This window comes from Sinohyriopsis cumingii, chromosome 5, assembly GCF_028554795.1.
Source record: "Sinohyriopsis cumingii isolate HCF-2022 chromosome 5, ASM2855479v2, whole genome shotgun sequence".
NCBI classification, from domain to species: Eukaryota; Metazoa; Mollusca; class Bivalvia; order Unionida; family Unionidae; genus Sinohyriopsis; species Sinohyriopsis cumingii.
In genome coordinates, this window is record NC_142965.1 from 61,107,846 (window position 1) to 61,133,562 (window position 25,717).

General features: G+C 31.4%; 1 protein-coding gene and 2 long non-coding RNA genes across 6 annotated transcripts in view; 2 read left to right on the plus strand and 1 right to left on the minus strand.

The window, feature by feature from the left end:
• LOC149799271 (uncharacterized) overlaps positions 1 to 25,717 on the plus strand; it is a 277,158-nt gene that overhangs the window by 224,841 nt on the left and 26,600 nt on the right. The window lies entirely within an intron of this gene.
• LOC149799276 (uncharacterized) overlaps positions 1 to 25,717 on the plus strand; it is a 151,857-nt gene that overhangs the window by 102,977 nt on the left and 23,163 nt on the right. The window contains exon 1 of one of the 4 annotated variants that reach the window (XM_089958579.1): positions 10,138 to 10,846. The exons of the other annotated variants lie outside the window; for them this stretch is intronic. Within the exon in view, the coding sequence (XP_089814705.1) occupies positions 10,793 to 10,846 (54 nt within the window). The 5' untranslated portion in view covers positions 10,138 to 10,792. Of the gene's footprint in view, positions 1 to 10,137; positions 10,847 to 25,717 lie in introns of those variants that run through there. 4 annotated transcript variants of the gene reach the window in all.
• LOC149799282 (uncharacterized) lies at positions 7,938 to 13,847 on the minus strand. The gene is made up of 2 exons (XR_016421133.1): positions 12,839 to 13,847; positions 7,938 to 8,646 (listed from the first exon to the last, which is right to left on the minus strand). It is a non-coding gene; the product is annotated as an uncharacterized LOC149799282 (long non-coding RNA).

Here is a 25,717-nt window from a genome sequence, read left to right on the forward strand (position 1 = left end):
TTAGAATTTACAATGTATTAGTTTTAAAATCATTTAAGAAATAAGAAAATAGATTTATTAGTTTAGAGCAGTACACATTATTTGTTATATTTTGAGAAAATGAGCCACAATTAATACTTTTTTAATATATTGTCTAAAGCACTGATCATACCGACTCTTGCATTAGAATAAAGAATACAAATTTGGATATGTCATGCATCATATAAATAATCAAAACATTTATCTTTAAATTCATCTAAATATATATACCCATTCTATAACCATTTTCTAAATAAACAAAAATAAATGCCCTATTATATGGTACTCATTATTATATACTTAAAGTAGGATAGTTAATGTGATGCAGTTAGATTTCATTAACGGATGAAGTTTTAATAAGAATGCAATGTCTGTTTGATGAAGGTTTCCCTGTCGTTGTGATGCCTGCAACAAATATACGTATTTAGGGAAACATCGTTTATTCACGTGGACACATGGACCAAAGCAATGTACTTGCTTTGAGTTTCCTGCTTCTTGTTCAATAAGGTATTTGTGCTTTTCCAAAATTTAAAAATATGTCATTGTCAAAGTCCTGAATTTTAACATCCAGAGTTTTCTTTTTCACAGCAGCTGTTCCTCGTCTAAGTAAACATTTATTTCTCAATGAGCCAGTGTTTCTGAATATTACGAATAATTGGGTAATTTATTTCCATGTACATTTTACTATGTTCTCTTAGGATTCTGTGCCATTATATATAACTTTATTTATGAAATAAAGTCCTTGTTAGTCTCCAGTTATAAATGTAAAATAGGTGACCTATCTGCACTTTACTAAGATACAAATTATTATATATATTCACTATTTCTAAGGAGTATACTTACCTGCTGCAGCTATTTATAAGAGTATACATGCTTACTGCAGCCTATGCTGCAGCGCTAACACAAATAACCTGAAGGACACACAGTACTAATTATGCGGAAGAACGGTGAACCAGTCTAGAAATGGTTGAAGAAATAATAGAGTATTTACAGGTTTGGTGGTCCATAATTGGTTAATAATGGAAATTAAAATGTTAGGAAAAATATCTTTTGAGAGCTTATCCTATATGTAATGTAAAAAAATATTGACAAATTTCTACTGATGCAATTTTAGCATTTTTGCAGGCTTCACTCAGGAGTACTCATTACTGAAAGTAGCACCTGATTCATTTGGTGCAGAATCAATAACACGTGTTTCATGCACATGTATGTAAACAAAGTGCCGCGGGTCATATGGTCTTCTCCACACATAAGCTTGCACCAAAGTTAGATGTGCATGAAGAATTATAGGTGTCATTATCAGCACCCAGAAATTTTAAGTTATTGAATTTTGAATATGATAGTGTTTCCATATATTTACCATTGGAGTGGAATTAGTACCGTGAGTCCTGAAAGGAGGAAACACTTTCTAGTATTTTAAAGAAATTCATTCTTAAAACATGGCTCTAACAGTAGAATATGATTGTGTTAGTGAAATTGTGTGTAGTTTGGAGGGACTGATTTAGTGATATTTCCTTCATTTGAATTTCGAATCAAAATGTACTTGAACTAAGGTATCTTAAAATGGTTTGTCCTATATTAGTAGTACTTCATATTTACGTCTAAACATAAAACAGAGAAACAATATTGTGGACAGCTTTGTATGGAATTTTCTGTTATATTTTGTATGCTTAGATTAAGTGACGTCTACTTAACGTTTAAATTAGATCCTCTAATTAAGGAGCACGCGTTTATTGATATATTTATTTTTTCTTGCTAGTAAAAATGGATAATGTGATTGGTAGGTCCATCTGCAATTTCCAATCAAAAGATATCATTGTATGTTGGCAATCATGCATTAAATGTATCAAACTAGTGTGTGTATGTATATATGTGTGCATTTGCGACAACAACGATATCTTTAATATAATTCATTGCCAAAGTTAAAAGAATCCATTCCCTAATGTCCTTAATCTTCCTGTAGATACAAATATTGTATCTAACCTCCTGTTTTCAACTAACAGCAAAGATGATAAACATCCTGAGTTCAAAGTGAAGTGTTTAGTTTCATTTATCCACTTTCAATCAAACTTTGTCAAGGTAAAATAAATAACGTTTGTTTGACTCTAGTTTATTTATCATATATTTATATCATTTACAAATTAAGTATTATTTTTCATAATCCTGCTCTCCAAATTTATATTCTTGCTCTTACCAAAGGATATTAATTTACAATGAATAATATTACAATTCAATCCATATAGATATCCATATATTATGCATGCATGCCAGTTCAAAGGTTTCATAAGTCTTAGCAAGCTTGTACAAGCTATTCTTGAAATCACGTGAGCTAGACGTGAAATAGCCTTGACCTGTTGGTAAATCACGTACTGAATGTTTACACCGATACCGTAATCTGGGATGAATAGCTTTAAAGATTGTGTCTGTACACGCATAGTTCACGTGAGTGGGTTTTCCAAAAGAACTAGGTTTTGAGGTCGGTACCTTTTCAGTAAAAGGAATCATCAATAAGATCAACAATGGCATGAATGGCATAAACAGGAATAATGAGCAATATGGGTTTTTGTCGACATCATTGGCATAAAATGTTAGGTTTCAAATATTTTTCTCTAATACTCATGGGCACTAATGATTGGTTCATTCGATATCTTTCTAGCAAATGATTCAGCGTAAATGCCAGTACGGGGTCTGTGATCGTGTTTGCCCACGATGTTTCATATTAATGTAAATTTCCAGTGAATTTCCTTTTTTGTTGTTCTAAAAATATATATTTTCCAGAAGGTTCTTCAATTACAATACCCTACCATTAAAAGTACATTTCTGATGTAGCATCTTCTCCTCATTACAAATGCCTTCATAATCAAAAATATTACTATTGTCGTGAAAATATATAAAAATGGTACCCAGCGAACTGTATGCGTCAATCAGTCATATTTTGAAAACTATTAATAATATCAAGAAATATTTCTGTAGTATGTCCATGCTGAACTCTTAATGATCAATATACAAACGAGATCGAAAGTGCTATGGATAATTAATGAATTTATCCATTTATGTACAACTAAAATTGTTTATATAATGCAAAAATTAAATGCAGATGTATTGGTTGACTCTAATCAACTCTAATAAGAATGTTCTTATTTCTGTATCCACAATTTTTAGCATAGAATTGAGTCAATATGCTTTTGTTTTTAAAAATCAGTACAATATTGTAATCACGTTTGCAATAATGGATTCACATAAATTGATGTCATTTCTGCTAGTCTCCTTCTTAATATACATAGGTACAAATAAAAAGAAGTAGAAATGGTTTTCATTCCTAGATGGTAGAAATATCTATGCAACATATAACGAGGAATGTTTGAATTGTTTAAAAATTCAGATAGCTTGTACAATGTACCCATTTCATAATATTATCTGATGTTTGATTTTCTGATTCAATGATACAACCAAACAGGTTACAATATATTGAATGTATTGCTATTTACTTACTATACCCTATTATATTATACTCACTATTATGTACTTAAAGATGGATATTTAATGTGACGCATTTAGATTTGGTAGTAAAGATTGAATTTGTAATATGAATTCAATATCTGTTTGATGAAAGTTTGGTTTTCACTGTTATCTGCAAAGATTTACTTATTTAGCGACACAACTTTTTTCACGTGGATCAAAGCACCGTACTTGCAGTAAGTGACATGTATCTAATTAAATACGGTATTTATACTCTTCAAAATGTGGACATATACCACTGTCAAATAATGACTTTGAATATCCACATATTTTTCACAGTAGCACGTCCTCCTCTGAAGGAAATTATATTACTGAATAATTCAGCACTTCTTAATACCATCAGTGATGGGGTAAATATTTCTAAGTACATTTTACAACGCCCTCTTACCATTATTTGCAATTACACAAACCTTTGTTCATGAATGAACTTCGCCTGTCTGTCACCAGTTATAAATATATCATAGGTGACCAACCCACAATTTAGTAAAATACAAGTTATTATATATTATCAACTTCATTCACTAGTTATATGTTGCAGCGCTTATACAGTTAACCTAAAAAGAGGAAATACTTTCTACTTCGCGTATTTTAAAATTAATTCATTCTTAAATTAGGACATTAATAGTAAGTAATTAATAACAACCAATTTTCTATTTGAATAATTTTACCTATACCCTTACGCATTTTTCCACGCCATGTTTTCTTTTCATTCAAAACTTTTCTGATGTTGGTTTATGAAAACTTTAGGAAGACTTGTTTATTTATTTCCCTCATTTACACATTAATCGTTAACTAAATACACACTTTAATTGAGATTCTTATTATTTAAGCAATACATAGAAAGGCTTAATCCTTTGAGCCCCCTACAGTTCCTTGAAAATTCGCGAAATGCCTGTTTACCGAATTGACAACTGAAAAAAGGGTTTACCAGAATAACGTTATCTAATTTGAATATATATATAATTCAAATTAGATAACGTTATTCTGGTAAACCCTTTTTTATATATGTAGGTATTGGGTCTATCAGCGCGTTATTCACATGAGTGTTATTCAACAATAAATTAGGTACTGAGACCAGCATTTTTTCAACAGAACAAAAGCATATTTATTTCATAATTTGTAAAATGATTCATCAATAATCTTGACATATCCATCTTTTAAATGAGTAATCTGGCTATTTGCCAGCGTTTCAGTCACATATTGTTAGACTTTGTTATATTTTCCTCTAATCGAGGTAGACGGTAGGCTCAGTAGATATCTCTCTTGAAAATAATTGAACAGTATTACAAACCGGGTGACATGCATCTTATATTCTCCTGATTTATATCATAAGTATTAATGTTTATGGAATTTCTTTTATTTTACCTTCTAAATGTATATCTTATTCTCTAGACAAATATCTCAATAATATGAATTTACATTTCGAAAGCGGCATCTTCACCTCATCATGGCAAGCTTTCCTAAGAATGAATATTAGGGTTGCCACCTGTATGTATACTGAATTCATGTATGAAACGTTTGTCTTCACGCAAACCTCTTGCTGATATGAAAAGTTATTTCTGACGCATGGTCATGTTGATAATTGTCAACATAAGTTTGTATTTCATTGCTTGCATTGCTATACGAAAACTTTAAAAATATGGGATCCACACGAGATTTGCATAATAAGAGAGGTAGATACAAGCTCAGAAAGAAATCTGTGTAGTAGTTTAAATACTTCAACATAATAGTCAAAATATTCTCTTATAACGCCATAAACGAGAGATGAAGATCGTGTCCTATCAGCGCAATAACTACAGTCATAGTTACAACACTATCCTAGTAAAAGTGGGAATATTTGAGTACTCTAATTGCTGGATATTATCGGGGGAACTTTACTTTATTTGCTGATTTCTGCAATTCAGGAAATTTTTAATTTCTACGTGTATGTGAATTAGTCATGTATACATATAATTTTAATACTTAATAGAAACATTTGTCATCAAAGAACATTGAATGATATTTTCAAGTTCCATTCAATATATTTTAGTTTGCATATTTAAAACTTCTAAAGAAAATATTGGCCACATTTCTCGAATTTAAGTAAGTATGTTTCGTGTTCAATCAATTAATATTATTTACACAAAAAAATCTACACATAATGTAGGCAAAATTTCGAATCCTAGTATAAATTACATAGCAATGGAAAACCGTTACGCTTCGAAATGTCTTGTTACAAGTGATATGCAACGAGTGGTACGCTTCGTGTAGGAATTCCTTTGTTTGACTAAGGGACTAAATGCGTCTATTATATTAAATAGAAGATCATATGATTTGTTAGGACACACAAATAACACTTAACTTAGATCATCTTAACAATTATTGATATACAATACATATTCAAATGTACTGACACTTTTTTCCGCACAGTTTAAGATAATAACAAATTCTTTCCTCAAACAAGATACGCAATGACCGTTGTTTTTCCGCGTGGTTGGAAAAAATGTTAGTAATGGCAAAACTGGAAAAATATTTAAACCCCTGCTGTGCCTAGCTACTTTGAATTTGATTTGACATGAAACCATAAAACGTTTTGCAAATGTAGCTCATGTTTCAAAGATACTGACTCCACTAAGTGTTCAACGGATGGGGTCCATAGCTGATAATATTAACGCATCTGCATTTATGATGGGGCTTTCGTCAGAAATGGTACTTCTTTTATTTAAATGAAATATTGACTGCTGATCAATTTGTAAATACACTTTTTTTTTCTCTTTTCTGTCAATATTAGTAACCCATGCAAACAAGTTAAACTATGGAGGTTTGATTTGATAGATTCCAACCAGTGCATTTCAATTTGTTTGGTGTTTGGAGTGACTGTTTTATTGATTTTGTCTCCATTTGAATTTCTAATCAAAATGTAGTTAAACTTACGTGTCTTTATAATGTTTTACCTATATTATTGATACTTTCACATTTACGTCTAAATATACAACATAGAAATATTATTTTTCAAAGTTTTGCGCCTATTTGTCAGTTTTAAAACATATCCTTAGAGGAAGTGACATCTACATAACTTTTAAATCAAATTCTCTAATTAAGAGCAGCCGTTTATATCTATCTATCTATCTATCTATCTATCTATCTATATATATATATATTTGCTGGTTACGACATTAGTTAATGGATAATGTGGTTGGTTGGTACATATACAAATTCTGATTACATGGTATCATTGTATGTTACCAAGCACGTATTAAATGCATTCCTACACGTTTATATTTGTGCATGTACGACAACAACGGTATCTTTGATGTAAAATAATTCATTGCTAAACTTAGAGAAGACCCTTCACTAGTGTTCATAATATTTCTATAAATAAGAACATTGCATCTAATTTACTGTTTTCAACTAAAAGAAAACATGTGAACCGGTTATACAATATCATCTGAATTCGAAGAGAAAAGTATATTGTCATTAAGCCCTTCAAATCAATTATTTTCAGGATGAAACAAAGAATGTGTGTATGACTCTTTTTCTTAATAATCCTCTCCGTATTAAAGCTTTAGCTGTAAGAAAATGTCTCTGTGCTCGGATTCACATTTACTAAATTTGCAATTCAGTTTAAAAGTAATATCCATATCCTAAATTATATATGCACGCCAACCACAAAGGTTTCAATGCCTTAGTAGGTTTATTACATCGTGGCTGGCGATAGTTTATAGGAGTTTCTTGAAATCATGTGAGCTAACCGTGAAATAGCCTTGACCGTTTTAATAGGTGTGACATCGCGTACTAGATGTTTACCAGAATAACATAATCTTAAATAAACAGTTTCAACAGTTTGTGTATGTACACGTATCTTTCACGTAAGTGGTTTTTCCTAAAGATCTAGGTTTTGAGGTCAGTACTTTTTCAGTAAAATGACAAATTAATAATGTCAGCAACGGCATGAGAGGCACACATAGGTAGAATGAACAATATGGCTGTTTGTCAACGTTAATGTTTGGTTTCATATATTGTTCCTTGATACACGAGGACATCAACGATTGGTTATGTTGTCAGTGATCATGTTTGTTCCAGAATATCTAATATGAAAATAAATTATTAGGGAATTTCCCTTAGTTTCATATATATATATATATATATATATATATATATATATATATATATATATATATATATATATATATATATATATATATATATATATATATATATTAACATATTCTGATCGTCACGAACGCCTTCATACAAAGAACATCGTTGTTGTCATCAACATGCCTGGAGACCGTACGCATCGAACTCTATGGCTTACTGTCATATTTGGAAAATTAAGACTATTATTAAAATATATTTCTAACGACCGGCCATGATCATCTTTTGGTGTTGAATATACTAACAAGAGCTAAAGCCTAATGTATAATTAATAAATAAATGCATTTATTCACAATTAAAACGTTTCTATAATGCCAAAGATTATTACAAATATAATGAGTGGTTCCCTTCTCTGATAGGAATATTCTTATGTATGTAACCACGACTTCGGACAGCGAATTCAGTCAGTACATTGTTGTTTTTAGAAATCGTTATAATGGTGCATTTATTTTTGAAATAATGGGTTCATAAATGACGTTCTGATTTCCTACTGGTCTACTGCTTGATATAAATTGGAAGAAGAAGAAAGGACATTATAGTCTAGATGGTAGTATTATTTGTGCAACATATAAAGAGGAATGTTTGAACTGTGCACCGATTGGGATAGGTTGAACAGTTTACCCCATTTCATCATATTAGCTGATTTCTGCATTTTCTGATACAATCAGAAATGACAAAATTAAATTAAATTAAATTAAAATTAGGCCCCAACACTTTTGAAATCGATCGCTGTGTCAGTATTATATATTATTATGTCATCTGCCAACATGATATTGTACTTTATTTGTCACAACCGGCACAAAATTCACATCTTCAAAAAACAAATTCTTTTTGCAAATCCTCTTCCCCATACCACTATTGTTTTCGATAATCAGTAAGTGGAAGGCTTCATGCAGCAGTACAATGAACTGGTGATCACGCTGCCTAGTAAATGAGTGTCTCTATATGTTCGCTCGGTCATTCTGCAATCAACTGAAAGTCGAAATAAAAGAGGAAAAATGAGTAAGACCATTCAGACAGACCCATCAAAATATGAAATATTTTCTGGCAGCAAACAGTTAAAATCACGTAGAACTACGCTAACATAAAAACAAAATAAACAAGTAATAAGTATGTACTGTTTCTAAAAGAAAAACTTCAGACCTGTTTATAGTGTTCGCATTTTTATCTTAACATAGGGTAGGGTTGTTTTTGGGAATGCGGAGCAATAATATATCATAGCGATCAAACTATCATTTTCATCACTCGCTTATTATGAAACTGTGCCGGCTCATGTTATTCGACCTTTTTGAAGATGATTTGCAGACGAGTTTATAAGAAACACAATTTATCATGACACTAATGAGTTATGTTCATACATTACAGCCAAGAGTATATATCGTAAGCTTGTAGAACGAAGTTTTGCTAGAATGATAACGTGTCCTGTCACGTTTTAATATTGACCAAGACTGGCATGTCCTTTCGTCATGAAACATATATCGTAATTATTATTTTGATGACAATTATAAGGTACCCACTTTATTCAATGAGCCATGTAAAATGATAAGCGACATCGTCTAACATGTCATGTTTATAACCAGCTTTACTACGAAATAAATCATTAGAGGACACGTGACCACCTCTAATAATATATTTGGTACATAAAATGGAAAATAAAATAAAAGCCATATCATGTTGTACAGTTCGACAATTAGACACCGATCTAGGTAATCGCACTGCAAATAAAATTATATTAGCTAAGTATGAACAGGCGCATTTAGGGTACTAGACAATAAATTCTCCAAATAAAGATTTAACATAAGGATTCAGGATATTAAAATATTAATTTTTTTGACTAATGCATAATTAATATGCAGTTGTTTCCTTGTATCAATGAAGGACATGTTATCTGTAAAAGAGTGGGTATGTGATTAGGAGTTTTAACATAGCATTAACACATTTTCAGTCATATCTCTACGATGTATGCAGTGTGTCAGTTTATAGTGATGTCTAGCAATGGGGCATCATACAGCAGACATGTAGCATGATGTCCCACCCGGTCACTTTATCCTGACACCAGGTCGACCAATCCAAACACTAACCTCTTAATGCTGAGCGCCAAGAGAGGCAGCTGTTAGTACCATTTTTTGCAAGCCTTTGGTATGACTCAGCCGTGGATCGAACCCACGACCTCCCGCTTCTGATGTGGACGCTCTAACCACAAGGCCACAGGAGCGTTTTTTAAAAATAAAACAGCGCGAAATCTATGTTTTATTCAAAAGAATGTTAGCTTAAATGTTTGCTGCTTCTTCCAATTAAAAATCAATCTTAATAATACAATCTTAATAATAATCTCCGTCTATGTAGGACATGGTACACGAATCAGAATAGTCAAGTATACATTTTATATTACTGGCGTGTTTATAAAAGGTATGACGTTATCATTCCGCTGTTAAGCTTTTAATCTGCTTTAATTTACTGATAACGATTTACAAATCTTACGAAGAATGCTAATGCATACCCGCAGACGAGCAGGCAGCAATGGAGTAATGAGTTTTCTTCTCTGAGCCAACTGTTCATGTATAATGTTATTACATAATTTTGTAGAAAATTAAGAAACAATAAATTATGTTAAATCGTAAAGCTGGTGTATTTCCATGTACATATATGTCCCATCAATTGAAATCTTGAATAGTTGCTCCAGATTTTCTACTAACCTGTACTGAAAATGAAAGAAATATTTCGCCCTTCGAAGGTTAAAATAAATTACAATGACACAGGATACAACGATATGTTAAGAACTTAGCACCACCACTACGATACAATATGCCAGATTGTAGTTTTGCTTTGCAGGTCATTCATCCTTTAGACATGTACATTACTAGTTTTTCTATCAAGAAGATTTATCGGTAGATAAAAATGGGATACATTTGGTCAATAAATAGACAAAAGTGGATATTGATTGACTGATTACTTCATTTACGGATGGGTACAACATAAATTGGATGAATAATGATCACGTTGGCGCTGTGTACAAATCATACCTATATCAATCGTGTGAAGAAGACTTGGGGACTAATTTCATAACCTTCTAATTGCATCTAGTCGAGACACCCTCAGAAAGGCGAAGAAGTGAAAAATGAAAAGATGTTATGCAGGCAGTGCTATATTTGATTTAAATGGTATATCCGTGGTATGTATTGCCCTACTCATATATGTTTACAGTGTAATGGCTGGTAGAATATGTACTGTACTGTGTAGTAGAATACGTTTTTAGAGGTCGTCTCAATGACCCAACATGTATATGTAAGTAGGTAGATCAATGTAATGAGGAACAAATGAAAGTTTTCACCAGAATAGCACTTGCGTTGCATTTTGGGGCGCATTATTAGTCACACACTATTTTCCTTTCCCTCAGCGCAGTCTATCAGAGGTATTGACGGAGAGCAGTTGCAATGTTTAGTATGTATGTTGTAGAATATAATCTTTGACAAGCAATATATAGACTTTGTTATGGTAGGGGTAGTAGGTTCTTCATAACTACGAATGAAATTATTTATGATATTTGCGTGAAGTTTATATTGTTTCCATTGCAGTGCTTGTTTGTATTTGTAAATGAATCTTTGTGTTGGATGTTGTACATTTAATTGTTACCTACCCTGTTACCTACAGTATCGATACGGTAGTGCTGTTGAGGCCTCTACAGCCAGGATTATATTTATATAAGTTTGTGTCGTTTCTGTTAAATCCGGTATTTGGGACCGCACTAAATAACATTTTGAAAGTAAGAAACAATAATAGTCTACCGGAACTAGAATCGTCTTTTGCAATGTTTCAAGTGAGTCACATTTTGCCAAAATCAGAGCAATATCCTTCTGAGGTATTTTCCTCATGTTTCTACTACATGTAAAAACATATTTAAATACGCTTGTTTCACATTCGGTTTCCTTTCATATAACTTAACCGATTCGCAAATCAACAACCCCTTTCCTTGGTAAATGATAAAGCAAGTTGTCTTAATTATTAAGAATTCTAAACCATCGCTTAAATGTTTACTTTAAATTGTTCAGAGCTCTTGAGTTTGCCTTGTGTACGGGTGTATGTGGGAAATATATAAACAAGTTATTTCTAACGTAGACTGTAAATATTGTTAAAAACAATTGTAAATATGCGTACATCGTTATTCATACACAAACTGCAATGAATTATTGTATGACAATTTATTTAGGAGGATATACAATAATATAAAATCGTTGAATATGAATTCGAAAAGATCTTTATATCACATATATATATGTGTGTCTCAATTAAATTATATTTACCATCATTACAAAAATACGTTAGAGAAATAGTAGGATAAAAAAATGAAGAATAATGTTTGATCGACACATTTTCCAATGAACATCATTTTTAGTCCCTCTAGACGAGATACGAAGGCATCGAATAGAATATATAGTAATTGTAAATTATATTTTGAGTTTAGAAACTGTAGCAATTTAAATGTACGTAAATATATAGAAACATATTGAATCAGTTGAAACTTGGCACTATGTAAGTTCTAAATAGCTTTTGGTATATACACATTTTTATCCAAGTGAGGAATGTTGTATATAGCACAACTAAATATGAAACTATTTGTAGTTATGATCTCCTTTTGATGCTCATTACTCAAGTTTAAATTAGATTTTAACCAATTATATTTTGCATCCAAAAGCATGACTGTATCTTTTTTAATGGGTATTCTCAACTATGAACCGTACGTTGATAACGCAAAAACTGGCATCTACTTCATAGGCTTACATAACATCTATTCCCATGTATAAGAAATGTTCCTGGATATTGAAACTTGTATTTATATTTTCAAACCTTATACGACACATTATACCTAAAATGTCAGAATTAAAATATTTTTCATAAATATTGTTAACAATTGCTTTAGCTCAAACTCAGTTGAATTGGAAAAAAAAATTATAAAGAGACTTGATGTAAGAGGGAGAATTGATGTCGATGCACGAGAAAATCTGCAAATACATTGAACATCTTTTCCCAAACTGTAATTAAATCCTAGGTTTTTTATGCCAATATTAACATTATTAATATTATTTTGCTAACATTTGGAAATAAGTTTTGCAAAAAAAGAAGATGTCAAGTACAACACCAAACAGCTTCCAGCGACACTTCTTACCTTTAAGGTAATTTCTATTTCATCTTCTATTCTTTTGCACAATAGCAATGTTTCTCCAGTCCAGTTGTTCCATTTGGTAATAATACCTGAGAATATTCACATGCATCAGATATGTGCATTTCGATAATGTCTCCAAATCCTTCTGGACTCAGATCTTTGCACCCGTATAACAGGTGTTTTGCATCTTCATACTTCCCGCAGTAGCATCGTCTAATAAGAACACTGACCGCCTCATTTTCACCACACATATACATTCTATTATTTGCAATGGGACCATGAATATACCATATCATCTTTATATACCTGCAGGTACGTGATGAATGGTGCTCCATTCGTCCACTTCTACTACTTAGGTTGTGCCAGGGATCCATTGGATCATTGAGCCTGCTCTGAGAATTTCCCATATATTATTAATTTAAAACAATTACGAAAAATTAATAACCTTTGCGTCTGATGCTATTTAATAGCTACAAAGTGTATATTCAGCAATATACCTTCATGGAAAAGCTGACCAAAACTAGTGGTACAGATATTAAACCCACATCAGGGGAAACAAAATGCTAAAAATAGATTCAAAACATATGCAGTAGAATTGATTGGTACACGACATTAAGCACAAACACTAAATCGACCAGTAAAATTGGTCCTGCGCACGCATACGACCCTCAAATATTGCCAATGATGAGTTCAACATTACTACAAATTTTGTAATGTTGAAAATGTAAAGAATAATATCATGACTTCATCGGAGAATCGATGTTATTTTGATACAAATAAGCTAATTAAATGCGATATATCATGAAAGTGACACTTTCTACAATATAGCAGGTAGTTCTAAAGTAACATATTCGATATGGTAAAAGGCATTAGCAACCTTGCAATGCAATGGTATGAACATATGCATGATATTATTGCTTAAAAAGTACTATACCTTTTTATGAATTGTTTGATATGAAATCTAAATTATTGATTAATTCTAACGTAAAGTCCATTTAGAGTAAGTTAATGACTATACAAAAAGATAGATACTTAGATATTTACATAGTCTTTGCATACAAGACGCATATTTTGACATAGCTTACATATTCATTATGGACAGAATAAATATGTTTATTGATTGACTGATTCACATGCTTATGCCCTGTTACATGCTTTCTCTTTGTTGGAGGGACCCTAGCTATATCCTTGATCATACAGTGTACATCTTCTAAAGCTACCCTAAATTTAAATCAAAATAGTTAAAGATGGAAAACTGCAAATCACATTATGTGTGACAGTACATTTATTCAGCGGAAATAATACTTTTTCGTCGCCTTTGCTAATTTTATTTGAGGTGTTTAGTTTCCTACAAAATTTTCAGTTTTTTCCTCGATTTAGGTGTTTTGACTAACCAGTAAAATGGTACTTCTCTGATAGATATGCGATAGCCCTTGGCCTCAGTGTGCTAATATTTCAGACCTAGAGTGTAATGGTCATACTCTTAATCATTGTAAGTTACGAATATTTCTCCGTAATAACTGTTTCAAAGATCAGAATAGTATTGTCAATTACCTTGTCACTCATCTATGCTGCTGACACTGTAAATATCATTTCTATTCGTTTGCTTATATGACAGTTTCGTTCATGACTCATTGAACTCGACCAAGTCGTTGACTGTAACATCTCTATATTCAAGTGAACGAAACAGGTTTCTTTAGTTTATGCACACACAAATCAAATCAACCAAACCCTAAAGCTTCCACTACATTTGTGAACATGGCTTGATTTCAAAGTAGTTCATATGCAGTGTATTGTTGTATATCGTGCACAACATTTTCATAAACATTCCAAATATATGCGAATTAATGAAAAGCTTGAATGCGGAATAATTTTCTCCAGGAAACATCAAACTTTATATAGCCTTTCCTACGATGAACTGACATCTTATATTGAAAGGTTGGCTGATTTATATCCATTCCTTAGGGCTCGAGAAGAAGAAGGACGTAAGTAACATTTGTCTGTGGCGTAGAACTCCTAGTCTGAACTGAACTTAAAATATGCTAATTGTTTTGGTGTATGACAGTTTGTATAGTATGATGAAAAAACCAATAATATTTCAATTATATATCAGTTGTTAGTTTCTTGTATATAATGATGAAATGATCTGCATTCTTCAATTGATGATAATAATAATAATAATAATAATAATAATAATAATAATAATAATAATAATCATCATCAAAACAACAACAAAAAATTAAGCTTACCAGTAACAAAAAATTAAAAAGGTACATTGTTTCACTCGAAATATTCTTAGACTTGGATTTTGCCTGAAAATAAGAGAGACATATGTCATTTATAAGGGGTGAAACGAATGACCTAAGGACGAATTGACAGGCAAATGCGAATACTATTTATTAACTATTCACAATACCTCATTGTCCAGTGGAAGGGCTTTGTATCCATAATATTGTGCACAATATACAAGCTCTAAAATTGTAAACAGGAATTTTGTTTAAGTCACTGGTAGATTTGGTGAGTTTGGATTAATTTTTTCGATATAAAATGCATTCACTATTAAAAGCATGATGTATAAGATTACGAGTCAGAGTCTTAAAAGCTCGTGTGTAATTTCAAAGTAGGGCGTGATGACGTTTCATAAGACTCTACCCCCAATGATAATGAGAACAATCGTCAACAATATAGCAATAGTGTGGGTACTACGATCTCATCCTCTTCTTTCCTGCATATATTAGCACTCCTTCCTCAATTAAATGCTAAATGGTTTTATTGCGATATTCAAATATTTTTCATTTAACCAAAAATGAAGAAAGCTGTAAAGAAATGATGGGGTCAAATTTATTTATGTAGTATGCTGTTCACCTGTAATTTTAAGATACAGCCTTAATCTCTTTAATATCATATATTTAGTCTCGAAAGGACATCAATAAGGAAATATATACATACGTCTATACGTTCATACTCATACATACATGGGGGCCCCGAGTGGCCGAGTGGTCAAAAGCGCTCTCCGTTACGGATCACTGCCATCATATCTGTCTGCAAGGGTTCGAGTCTCGGATTTGGCCAATGTGGGTATGTGAGAAAGCTTGCCAGTAGGTTCTCGTGGGTCGGTGTTTGTTTCCGTGGTTTTCCCGTGTTCTTCCTCCACCATTAATACTGGCCGCCATGTATAGCCTATCGTGTGCTGAAAAACGGCGTTAAACCCTACAACAACAACAACATACATACATACATACATACATACATACATACATACATACATACATACATACATACATACATTTATACATACATACATACATACATACATACATACATACATACATACATGCATACATACATACATACATACATACATAAAGAGCAACGACAGTTTGATATCAGCTTAATGGATTGTTAAATGCAGGAAAAATCAGCTTATGTGTTATATCATGCTCTAAGAACTAGAATAAACTTCTTCATCTGATTTATTCTGGCCAACAGTATGTGTTTTGAATTTCTTTGTTGTCGGCTTATCACACTAATATTTATATTACTTTTTGATAATGAAAGTATCATGTTGCTTTCTTGTTTCATTCACTAGGATCATATTATTATATGACTGCGTTTAAATAGAATAACATTAATACGTCGTACACTAATATAGTGTGCATACAATACTTTGCACTCGTTGATTTCGTTTTCTACTTGCAATTATTGTTTTAAAATAAGAACGCAATTCAAGATCAATAATCATATGCTTAGTGTTTTAGGGCGCATATGTTTAATATAGTACAATAATTTCCAATCGATATGACATGACGCATATGTACACCCTTAGTGTAATCAACGTTTCATTTGTTATGTATATATATATATATATATATATATATATATATATATATATATATATATATATATATATATATATATATATATATATATATATATATATATATATATGCCTGTCGTTGATAAAGATATTACTGCTAAAGTATTGTATTCAAAATTGCGAAGTCTTATCGGGCTCGTCGATATCGCAGAAAAACAGATCTTGCAAGTTAAAGAGATTCAGTCATAAAGTGTAGGATTTTCAAGCTCATTATTAAAAACTTTATGTTTCCATTTTGAAGTGGTTTAGTACAAACACAAATATTTAAGTAAAATATATGGTATATCTCTGGATAAAACAGATTCTGAATAACGAAGTTATTTCATTACGACTTGATGGTCTTACACAGAATAACATAAAATGCAAAATCAACCAGTTTCGTAAAATAGAAGAAATAATTTATTTTCCGATAATAGAAAGTGAAAATTGGAAAGCAACATACAGTATACCATGCCGATGAATTCAAATCTTGAATGTGCTGATGTACCAATATTCTTCAACAGTTTGATATAGCAGCAGTCTTGATATATCAGAATGATATAATATATAATTTCTGTCAATGAAATCACAATGATACCGAAAGAATGTTGCACTACGAATCGCCAAACAACACTTTGCAATCCCAATTTACAATTTTAATAAATAATTCCTCTCAAGTTATATATGTACCATACTAATATTGACTCGTAAAAGACTGATGTTAAGATGCAAGTAAATAATTTTGTAGATAACAAGTCTTACATAAAAACTAAGACACAATAATATGGCAATGATGTAGATCATTTCCCGATTCATTTCGTACACACTTGTTCTTTCTATAACATTCAGGTCAAATAACCATGTAAGGTTGTTTACAAACATTATCTTAAAGTTCAATCCTCAATCTTGGACAAGCGTTCGCTATGTAATAATAATCAGTCCGTATTTTGGAAGTCTTCGTGGAACTAGACAGTGATTGTTGAGAAAACGATTATGACTAATAATATAATACAGGTAATGTATAGTGAAAATGAAAACAGTTTCAGCAAGGAAATAGTTTTATATACTTCATATAATTAAACTAGTGCAAACAATCAAAACATGCAGATAAAATTGTGTTTTATCATGTTACTACTCGTGCTCAATAATAATATATATCTCTCGCACACACTCATAACTTAACATAATATTTCCTTTTGAATCCATTTCACAGTCGAAGATAAACTTTCATTTTTCTGTTCATTTTTATATCTTTCTCGCTCCGTGCATACACATATATTTATGTAATTATTGTCTTTATAAGCATGCTTCTTTCTAAGGGTTCTTGGGTAAGATGTCCTTCAAATATTAAATTTCAAAGTCAAAACAGGATCAAATAATATTTAGAAAGTGCATGTATTAATAATTATTTACCTTATTTATGCTCGTTTCCTTAATTATCATCTAATCTCTTGCGCAGTAACAATTTTGCTCCAAGCGTGTATGTCCATCTGATAATAGTACGCGAGAATATCCGCATCCTTTATATATGTGCATTTCAATTTTGTCGCCAAACTCTGCCGGGTAAAAATCTTTGGATAAGTCTTGCAGTGGGGTACCATCATTATAAGAACCACATGCGCAATGTCTTATCAGAACATACACACCCTGGCTAGGAAGACACCAATAATATCTTCCATTCGCATACTCGCCATGAATATAAAATTTTCTTCTGGTAAAGTGACACGCAATTGATTGATGGTATTCTGTTCTTTTATCTATTGCTTTTCTGCTTTGTTTGTTGCACCAGTGATCATTTGGATCATTAAGCCGACTTAGTGTAGCTCCCATATTGTATTCATAAAATAAAGTCAGACATATGACTTATTTATATCAGTGCAATGTATTTATGGTGCAATATTCATGCTTAAACATGTGTGATAACAAGGGATGAACTCTGGTCCTGTCCTGTTTTAGATAATATACCGAAATGTTTGGGACAATTAGTTTCTGTTTCTGTTATTAGCAGATAACATGATAACTATTCGTCTTGGAATATACTATGTTTCAATTTCCATTAGTAGCATGAAATTCAAACCACATTAATGTTTCACTTAATTCATATATATGCAAACTACATTACCGTATAAATCGTGCTTAAAATTTAAATTATCGCACAATGTTCTAAGCATGTTGGACACAAAATGGCAATACTGTTTCAAACCCTCATCGATGTAAGACTGCAAAGCACCTTATAATACCCATTAAACGTTTGCAGTACCCGCGAATCAATATTCTATGAATTGATATGATAAAAATATAAATAAATGTCTTGTGCAGCAAAGACGTCATGACCAACAATAAAGAACAGACAAATCCCAAAGCTGACTCATGTGACAATATATACATATATTTGATTTATTATTATTGCTGTTGTTGTTTTTGTTATTATTATTATTATTATTATTATTATTATTATTAGTAGTAGTAGTAGTAGTAGTAGTAGTAGTAGTAATAGTTATAGTAGTAGTATGATTATTATTATTATTAATATTAATATAATTATTAAAATTTAATCAAAATCAAAATGAGATTATGAAATGTCAGATGCGTTCCAAGCATCACAACAGTAATCCAAAAAAAAGTACAAACATTCGTGGCAAAAATCTGCACTCTAGAGGTGATCCAACATTGGCTCTTCCTCGTCCGGATTGGCAGAAACAAAACCAAAGTAGTGTTTGCAAATGGAAATGCAATTTTTCTTTCTCATCAACCACGCTTGCTAATAAGCATTTCCCATTTTCCTCTAGCAAAGCTAATTCATGCTACATGTCACAACCTGTTACTAACAACCGTTTTGCAACACCAAGACCAGAAGACAAACAGAAGGTGATGGTCATATAACTATTATCCGTTGTCGTTGTTGCCTCCCCTAACTCATTTCCACTGACAGCACCTGCACCACCTATTTATATCCCAGCACTGCTGATAAAACCTGTTCAGATTGTGTACTCACAAGAGCTACGATTGCTGACAAAAGTGAGCCTTTACACTTGGGTATCACCTCCAGCAACAAGAAACATAGCATGCAACACCGGCTCATTGTGTACAAACACGTGATTGCAACGGACATACCATTACTGGTCTCTAGATAATGTTTTAGAGAGGTTGAAGTAATTGGCACATGAAATGTAATGTGTGTCTGAGATGACAATTCCGCCTATTGAATGCCCAGATTATAATATTTGGTGTTAAGATATAGCACCTGACATATATGGCTAAGAAGACTGACCCGGAAAAAAAACTCAAGAAAGAAATTGTAGACATCGGAATTAATGATCGGTAGAAGAGTGATGTTTACGCTATTCATGCAGAACGTCTGAAACTAAGGACTTTTGTGGCTAACAATGCGTTTTCCATTAACAAAACATTTCTTTTAGATTGTAAATCACTGAAAATGTGATTAGTTGAATACCGGAAATTGGATAAGATATATTGTTTCTTTCAAAACTATTTAGTTTTAACCATAAACTAGATGACTCCAAGTTTTCTAAAGAATGTAAACATATACAATAGACGGACGAGACTGCGGATACACAGTCGCATCAGTGGTGAACGTTTGAATAGGTTTACAATCTGGACATGAGGTCTTCAGTGGCAAATGTTTCCAAGGGCTACTTTTTGGCTAGCACGGAGAACGCTTTATTTTCAAAATGATTTAATCGTATAGCGACATTAGAAACAATATATTTGTTTTTCATTGAGAATATAAACCATGTCTTTTAAAAAATAAACTTTTAATTTCGTCTATTGGTATCTCATAAATGGAATAAGCAGCCTCGTAAATCCAAATTCAGAAGAAAATCAGTTGTCAACCTGCTTATCTACAAGAAGATGTTCAGAAAGGCATCATCACATTGGAAGTAAGGGGTATCTGACGTTTAATTAGAATGCAAATCTCAGTAAACTAGAAATTACGGAGTTTACAAAATTATCCAAAGACAAATAAGTGGTAGTAAAGAAGGTAAGTAAATATTGCCATTATCATCGACTGAGGTCAGTATAGTTTGGAAGAAGAGCAGCGAATTAATTGATCTGGATTACTATCAGTCTCTTATCGAATTTATCATGATAAACATTTGACATCATACGTGATGGCGGCATTTTGGACAACATGGAATTAGACTACTTCATTCTGTATAATGTCTGAATGTATCAAGTCGAAAGTGTCTTTAGCTTGTTCCTTCAATTCACAACCTGTGGAAAGTCATAACAGCGTGAGTGTGCAATTGAGGAGATTCAACTGCAATTGTAACTATATTAACATTGACTTGTAATATATGTCTTTTTACAATAAATATGATTTAAGACACTTCTTCCAAACAAATTGATTGTACTGAACTTTAAAATATATTACGTTTTGAGGAGAATTATCAAGCATATTCTCATCGAACAATTTGGAAGTCTTGGAGCTTCAAAACACATTCTTTCCGATTCGCCTAAACTGCCTTCTTATGTAGTTAAAGCAAACCTCCCGGTTTGGTATAAAAGCTGTGAGAACCCTAGCAACTCTATTCTTTCAAGACGCGTGAATCAGATTCGTTTTTAAACTACCGCTATAGTTAAGAGAGAGAAAAATAAAACTTCAACAAATATTTTCAAACATGAAGAGCAAATCGTACGTGTTCGTGTGAGAGAACGTCTACGCTGAGACTGAAACAATATGACCAAATTTGTTACACTAAGAGTAAAAATATGTTTACATAGAAGTAACACAATTAAAAGTTTAAATGTGAATAAAACAAGTGAAAAGTACAAGAGGCATTTTCTAGCATTAATATGTCGACTTAAATAGTACGAGACAAACACGATAAACTTTAAAAAAGAAATAATACATCCTATAGTAAACAGATTCATGCTTACAAGTGCTCAACAAAACTATTTACTTTTTCTGTATAGGAAAAGAGTATTTAAAAAAGAAATGGATCATTTGTACATTGTATGGCTACTAGTTGGAATCATATCCAAAAGGTGCAATTGAATATTGCATTAGCTATTGGACGGATCTAAAATGTGCATGCCTTAACCGAACAAACAGCGCGTCGAATACATTAATTTTCATCAGCTGTATTTGGTAGAATGTCAAAAAGTTTGATAAGATTCAAATTTTGATCAAGCCGAAATGTGTAACTTGTGCTTACACATTGTGTTAAATAAATAAATCACAAATAAATTCTGTTACATACTCAAGTACAAAACGCAAACCATTAACAGGCTTTTGTTTTATAACCTGGATGGTAGAAACAGGATTACAATAATATGAAGAAAATTTCTAAACGTTTAAATAAATAACAATCATAAGACAAAGGAATGCACTACAATATGTTATCTTTTTTATACTTAATACAAACATACAACTAAACACGACACAACCTTTTTCAGTGGCTTCCATTTGTGTTATGACTATTTTGAAATGGCCCAACGAGGAAAAGAACAATTGTTATCAACCTTCAGAATACGATTGTTTTCAAAAACTGTCACACAATTCAGATCTCAAATATCCAAAGTATAATTGTTTGCCTCGCGTCATTCATATCTTTGAATTAAAAAGGAAGATTTCATTTAGCAGTGAAGTGCATTAGTAATCAAACTGCAGACTGGATGAGTGTCAAAATTAGAACTGTGCCTACTGCCTCCCGTTCTGTTTACTCGGTCTCTTTGACATTACTACTATTATCTGAAGAAACAAAACAAAAACATGCAAATTGTGATCATAAATAGCTAAAGTTATATACAAACGTATATAAATAAACAATATATACATTGAACTAATGTTTCTAAAGGGAAAACATATCATCCAGATATTTTACAAGTATTTCGACCTCACAATATAACTTTATATAGTCACAACAGATTAAAATTGTAAAGTCGTTATATAGAATAATTTAAATTCAGAGTAATTGTCCTCGTTTCATTGTTTCTCTCTTTTTAATCCAACTACGTTTCATTCGGAATATTCTTCATATTTCCAGAAGTAATAATAGCAACAATTGAGAAAATTGTTTAGTATTAAAAAATATAACATAATACGCATATATACCGGAAATTCACCAATGTATATAAAGTGTCTAACTAGTTGTATCTCTGTTATGAAGAACGTCATATACTCTGGGCGGAATTTTAATCACTCGTTCGTGACAGATTTAAAATGGAGAAAAACTGAAAACAATGACACAAATAGGACTTAGACTTAGTTTCTCAGTGCGTCACGTTTAAACCTAACATGTCGATTCCGTGGACAATACGTTCTTCTTCTACGGTTACGCATACGTAGGTTTATATCGTGGTAAATAGCTAAAATCCACTCTTTTTATCCACACTGAAATAAAAAAATCGAAAGAAATTAAAAATCAATAGCTATCAAGTCTACATGAACGAAAATCGTCTCTAAATGAATTCTCAAAACGTCACGATGTACAGAAACGATCACATTTCACCTTTATAAAGATACATTTGTCTGAATATATGGATAGAAAAAATATTTAATTATGGACGCAATTATATTATTTTTTTCACTTGCAGCCATATTCACAATGCAACGTAATTAATGACCATTTTATTGTTGAAAACAGTTTGACAACATTGTCTTAAATAACTACATTTCAAAACCAAAAATTAAGTGATAATTTGTTGTTAAATATTTATATTCAAACGTCTTTTTTATTTGTATGTATGGGGAAAAAGATGATATAAGTTCATATTACACACACAACTATTTCTAAAACAACTTTCAATAACATGCAAAACAAAAGAAAAACTATATCACGACATTAGTAATGCAACCTACAAGAATAATGATTGTAAGATACTTTTTCTTTGAGGGCAAATACAGAAAAAAGTCTATCTCATAGTTTATGCTTCACACTCCCTATGTTATATTAACAGCCTGTTAAAAATGAAAAAGTAAGCTATAAAGATGACACCAAGTGATTTACAAATGGTAATTTGAATAGGTATTATATATATATATATATATATATATATATATATATATATATATATATATATATATATATATATATATATATATATATATATATATATATATATATATATATATATATATATCCTGTTAAGAGATTATACCTATATAGTTGGACAATAATTGATTTTTAAAAAGGTTATTCCTTGCTCTATTCTTGGCAAAAAAAAATTTAGAAAATTAATATTGATATATATTTTGAAATAACTATTGAAATGACGGCTAAATATATATTTTGAAGAAACTATGGCACACAAAAATCTGGCACACACAGATATATATATATATATATATATATATATATATATATATATATATATATATATATATATATATATATATATATATATATATATATATATATATATATATATATATATATATATATATATATATATATGTATGCGTGTATATGAATGCATGTATGTGTGTGTGAATAATGACGATAATAGAATAATATAATTGAACAATTATCACAAAGCCAGTATTAAGCTTTTAACAGAGATCATGATAGATCCATTCAATTTGTACTGAGAAAAATGAAGCAATTAATGAAATAGGCTTAGTTGAACACTGCATATAAAATCGAAGACAAATTTGAATTTACTTTGGACCAGCGAAAATCTTCTCCATACTAGGCAAATATTTTCTTCTATTTGCATGTGCTTTATTATATAAACTTGTGCGTCACAACAACTTAGTCATCAATTGTCTCAAAAAGCATATAAAACTTATTTGTGTATAATAGACCATCATTATCACCATGTCATTAAATCCATTTAATGCACACTGTCTGTTTAAGTGGACATATGTTATCATTATAATTTTGGTGGATCAATCAATATTTGCATAGCAACATATTCACTTGATGTTAGAGGTTCATGGGGCAAAGTACGACATGAGAATTATGTTTTATCTGTGAGCCGACGATGAAATTCTATAGCATGTTTGTGATATTCGTTTTGCACTGAACAGGTCGGTCATAGTAGTTTGTATCGCAAAAGCTGAATTGTTCTGTACGTCAATATGTCGTCCGATCTATACAAAGGCATTGTCAGAAAATAGAGACGGAGTCCTCCTTTGACAATACAGTTCATTGTCGTGTTGAGTTCAAGTTAAAATATCACAAATATGCCTGTACTTTGTAGTAAAGACAAGGAATGTATTGTAATTCTTGCTATTTTTACAGCACACCCATTTAAATTATGAAAATAGTCAGTGAGTACTGACTAGAAAGAAAATGTTCTTTCCTTCTGTATAATACTGTTGTGTTTAAAAACTGAGTTCTCACAGAAAATGTATAATTAAGGGATGAAATCGATTTTAAGTAACTAGATTGGTAAGTACGTTGAAGAAGTCAACATATACATATATAATGATACTGACATAAGTTTTAGCTTTGTGTTACCGGCGTAAAAGATCTGCATTTAGAAAGAGAAATTGCAGCTGATTTTATTATTGTTTTTGCATGCATTTCCCTATTATGTGAACTCTTTTATTTAAGGAACTGACTGCCTCCTTCATCTGGTTAATATCTGAATTGTGAGAGTTACATTAGATTATGTGTGTTGCCTCTTTTCTCTATTTGTATATTAAATAATCGACAAATCTATACATTTGATAGATACAAATCAGCTTCAGCAAATGATCCCATTCACAGAGAAAAACCTTTCTCACGGTGGCGAATGATTTTGACACGTTTACGTACTGAAAATAAAAGGTCTACTTTGCTATCTACTACGTTTGTGTCACACATATTGATACGTATTTGTTTCTTAAAATTTGGCAAACTTGAAATACGTATATGACAAACAGTTATCACATTTGCTGCATGTGTGTGTTTGCAGAATAACAATAGCCTTTGGGTTTGATTCGGTGCCAAGTTTACAAACTATATTATATTTGTTTTGTGTGGTATAATGTCAGAATTGGAAGCAATATTGTGGAAATATTTATGACAAAGAGAGTCCTTATTACATGTAATATTTCTGCCATATATGTGCTG